Source organism: Ceratina calcarata, unplaced genomic scaffold (assembly GCF_001652005.2).
Source record: "Ceratina calcarata isolate Rehan_Ccalc_2016 unplaced genomic scaffold, ASM165200v1 scaffold255.2, whole genome shotgun sequence".
Classification (NCBI taxonomy): Eukaryota; Metazoa; Arthropoda; class Insecta; order Hymenoptera; family Apidae; genus Ceratina; species Ceratina calcarata.
The window spans coordinates 1,137,897-1,142,043 of record NW_017147567.1 but is presented as its reverse complement, the minus strand read 5'-3'; the positions used below and the strand labels follow the sequence as shown (position 1 = coordinate 1,142,043).

The following is a 4,147-nucleotide window of genomic DNA, read 5'->3' as shown; positions in this document are numbered from 1 at the left end:
GATTAGTTTATTAAATGATATATAAGGATAATTTCAATAAAGTCAAATTTGATTGAAATTGTAAATAACTAACTAATCTAACTATTCAAAGAAACTAAAACTATGTGATCCGGTTTTAAAATATTTATTCGAATTTAAAAGTGACGATTAAGTTTTGATCTTTACTGTACATACGTATGTAGTTCGAACCAGTCAGTCAGTCAACTTTTATTATTATTGCAGAGGGAATATAACCAGAAAGGTCGTTCGTTGCGACCGGTTACGCGAGTCCGCTAAAAAAGAACGGGAACAATTAGAAAGTCAGAGAATGTACATATGAATATGTAATACGAGCACTTCCAATAGATGTGGGCTGGTAATCTTATTCGTTCCTGGTAATCATAATTAATAAACGTAGATTAAGATACTTTTATCTGTAAGTTGCGCTAATGTCAAAAAAAAAGTCAAAACATAAAATTGCATTATAGTTATGATTACGAGAAGATAGTTACCCGTGTCAGGCCTCATTGTACATTCTTATAGAAAATTAAAAACTACATTTCACATTCACAGAAATTTCGTGTAATTTAAATAATACATTACATAGGTATCCAACTTTTCATCTTCCATATACTTTTATACATTACAATCTGCCTGTTTCTCGCGCATTGCATTTTCTTACAGATGCATCATATCCGCAGTTCAATCATTAGAATTTGATAAATACCACGTAAATGATAAGCGTGCTGAGGTTTGTGCAGTCACACGAAATTAAAAACTTACAGCTTGTCGATGCCTAATTTTCCTCGAACAAAAGAAGAAAGTTACAACGGCATATCTGTGACATTGCGTTCTTTACAATTAAAAATATCAGCACATAAATCCTACTGTGGAATTTTTATTTACAACATTGATATCATATCCTCTATTGATCTTTTCTTTAACACCCTGGAATGAAGATCTCGATTTTTGAATTTAATCAACAAGTAATATTTAACATTCCCTTTCCAAACTTATTTTATACTTACAAATACCTAATATTATTCATATTATATTCCTTATACAAACTGGTACAATTCTTCACATTTCCATCTCATATATTATGAGCCATTTCACGTTCAATTCTAATGGCAAGTTAGAAATTCGTGTTTTCATCGAGAAAGCAGAGGTACAATTATTATTGCAGTAGTTCGTTAGCGAAAAAAGAAACAAGAAACAGCAGGGGGCACAAAGAAATCAAAATAACGAGCTCAAACTTTTTAAAAAATCGTTTGGTAGATTCTTGATACTCTCCTCGATAATAAGTGGTAAAATGATACCTCCGAAGCATCGCGTCTCCACTTCAAAAACTTAACAAACCAAGACATCAAACGAATTGCCTCGTAATTATGACGATCATTTCAATAATAATGTTTTCATTAAATTCCAACAGCATTGAATTTCATGTAACTTTTACATTTTCTAATTAAATAAGCGTTCATTTTATTTCATTGAAAACGTATTTCTTTTATGTCAATGAAATTATTGTCAGCGAAATGATCGTCTGTGATTTATAAAGTAAACGCACGACCACCCTGAAGAGTACGGTAAGGACTAGAAGATCTAGTAATAACCAAAACTGATGTCGTGCAACGGCGGCGAGCCGCCCTGAGGTAGGGCGTAGTCTCTGGCCAGCTGATCGAGTATGCCACCGCTTTGGCTACGTGTTTGCGGTTGAGAACGGTGTTCGTGGACAGGTGCAGGGCCAAATTGAGCGGGTCCTTGGTTATACAGCTGAGATGGGGGCGCCTGATCATCTGCCTGCTGAAGAATTTGAGTTTGTCTAGGGGAAGCAGGCTGGGGAGCAGCCGGCGTGAAAATTGGTGGCTTAGGAACGCTCTGTTGTCTGGGCGCTACCTGTGGCGAGTAAACAGCCTGGGTGTGAGATTGCGGTTGTTGATAAGCTGGTTCCTCATACTGATACTGTTGCTGAATGGGTGCAGGACGTGGTGCAAGCGCAGGAGCAGCTCTGAGAGGTTGCCTGGCAGCCGGTTGTGCGTATTCTTCTTGATAGTTCTGCGCCTGCAGAGCTTCTCTACTGGTAGTCTCGTCCACTAACGTGGGAGGTGCGACAGTGATGCCTTCACCCGCTGGTTGGAAGCCGTACTGGTTTGCTCCGTACTCGACCACTCTAACTTTTCCGGTGTCGTCTACGAATCCGTATTTACCCTTCACCTCACCAGTTGGAAGTTTCGTTTCGATCTTGAACGAGCCGTCTGCGCCCTCGAAACCGTACGTATACGAGCCGTCCTCGTTGTGCCTGTTGATCTGCTTCAGAATCGCGACTGGCGTTGGTCGAGGGGTAGAAGGTTCGGCCGATTGCCGGTTTTGTGCCGAGTCGGTGGCGTAGCTTCGAGGCGTCGGATGGGCCGGCCTCGGGGACTCGTACGGTGAGTACTCTCCGACATAGTTTTCACCTGGTTGCTGGTATTGCTGGCACGATGCCACGAGTATCGACGCAACCAACAGGAATATCTGAAGAAAATAAAGTTCTTCGAAATGCCGAGAAAAAACGGAAACTGACTATTATTACTAAATAGTAAATTGCGGATGTTTATGCTCTATTGTCATAAATAAAATTAAATATAACATAGTGATGTGTACATGGTAATTTGTATTTTGTTTAAATTTTTTAAACTGATATAAAAATTATATATCCCAAGAAATACGGGATTTGCTTATGAACAATGTACACATGTTTCTTGTAGTAAACGTATGATTCACATTGAAATATACGCACAGCGTTATTAGATCACCAACGTCGTTGTGATTGATCGCTTCCTTTCTATCCAATTACGTGGCAATACCTCATAAACAGTTCGTAAAGATCATCGACCGTAATTATTAAACCACTCATTACTTCCGCCGTTGATTTCTACCCACCGATTAACCGATTATAGTTCCTAGTAAAGCCTGATGACGCAACCGAGTTCGTGCGTAATTCGATCCAATTTCTCATTTCAGTGAATCAGTCTAATCGATTTAACGTAACGTACAATTATTAACGATAACTCATCTTCTGAATCCTGATTTAACGTTTAACAGGATCACGTAATGGTCTAGAATTATTTAGTACAATTCAATTAAAAGTGCAACGAAAATACATGTTAGAGATTCACTATGACAATCACTCTAAATTCCGTGTTCATAGTTGGCGTAACGCGGAACGATAAATCTGTTATGAGACCGATAATCGCCTACCATAAACTGTAATCTTTGGTAAAAAGGTCCGCGGCGAAGCAGCGATGCATGACCTACCGAGTCACCAGAACCTTAACCGCCAGACGTGACTTTATTACACGAACGGATCGAATCAGATAACCGCAATCGAAGGATACCAGATTCTTGAATCGCGATACATGGTAAAAGTCATCGGGTTCACGCGTGCAATATGTGCAAATGCAGTTACTGAAATTTATTAAATTGGAAGAAATGATTAATGTTTGTACAGGAATTTGTTTCTAAAGACAGTAAGTGGCAAGAAGGCGAAATTTGACGAAAGTAAATTTCAATTTCTGGACACAATTAGTCTGGCAGAAAGCTAATAAACAATTTAAAACAAAAAATCTGCAGTCAACCATAGAATTAAAAGTATCCTGTTATATCTCCGCTTCTGGGGTAGAAGAACTAATTTTGGTACTTATTTAGAACAGGGTGCATCTCACCGATTTCAATGACGCTGAAATCAGGGTCATCATTCTGGATAAATTTTTTTAAGTTCTTTAAGTACAAAAATGACTATAACTTATTTACAACGTTACTTATATCTGGATCCAATTGTACATTTGCAGAGATCGTATTCGAAAACTATGTGATTTGGGCGTCGTACTTCCTGTAGTTCCGCCCGAACGATCACGAAGGAGAAACACTTGCCTCGCATTCTGCTCGATATAATTCCCGAACGTGTTCCTGCACGGCATAACTTATTATATAATTCTCTTTCTCTGAAATAACGGGTGGACCCGTTCTATGCCCGCGCACTTTCATTTTTCAAAAAAGGACGACTCATGAAATGGAAATGAACTAAATAAGAAACGATTTTTCTGTTAGTATTGTAGGGGGCACGAGAATTCCTTGTCAGTTTAAAATAAGACTAAAACTGTTATACTTAATATTATTCTTGATTTTT

General features: G+C 38.4%; 1 protein-coding gene across 1 annotated transcript in view; it reads right to left on the bottom strand.

The window, feature by feature from the left end:
- Window positions 1–538: 538 nt before the first annotated feature.
- Window positions 539–4,147, bottom strand: part of Cpr97Ea (cuticular protein 97Ea) — an 8,057-nt gene continuing 4,448 nt past the window's right edge. Inside the window, exon 2 of the mRNA XM_018021513.2 lies at window positions 539–2,493. Within this exon, the coding sequence (XP_017877002.1) occupies window positions 1,582–2,493 (912 nt within the window). The 3' untranslated portion in view covers window positions 539–1,581. The remainder of the gene's footprint in view (window positions 2,494–4,147) is intronic.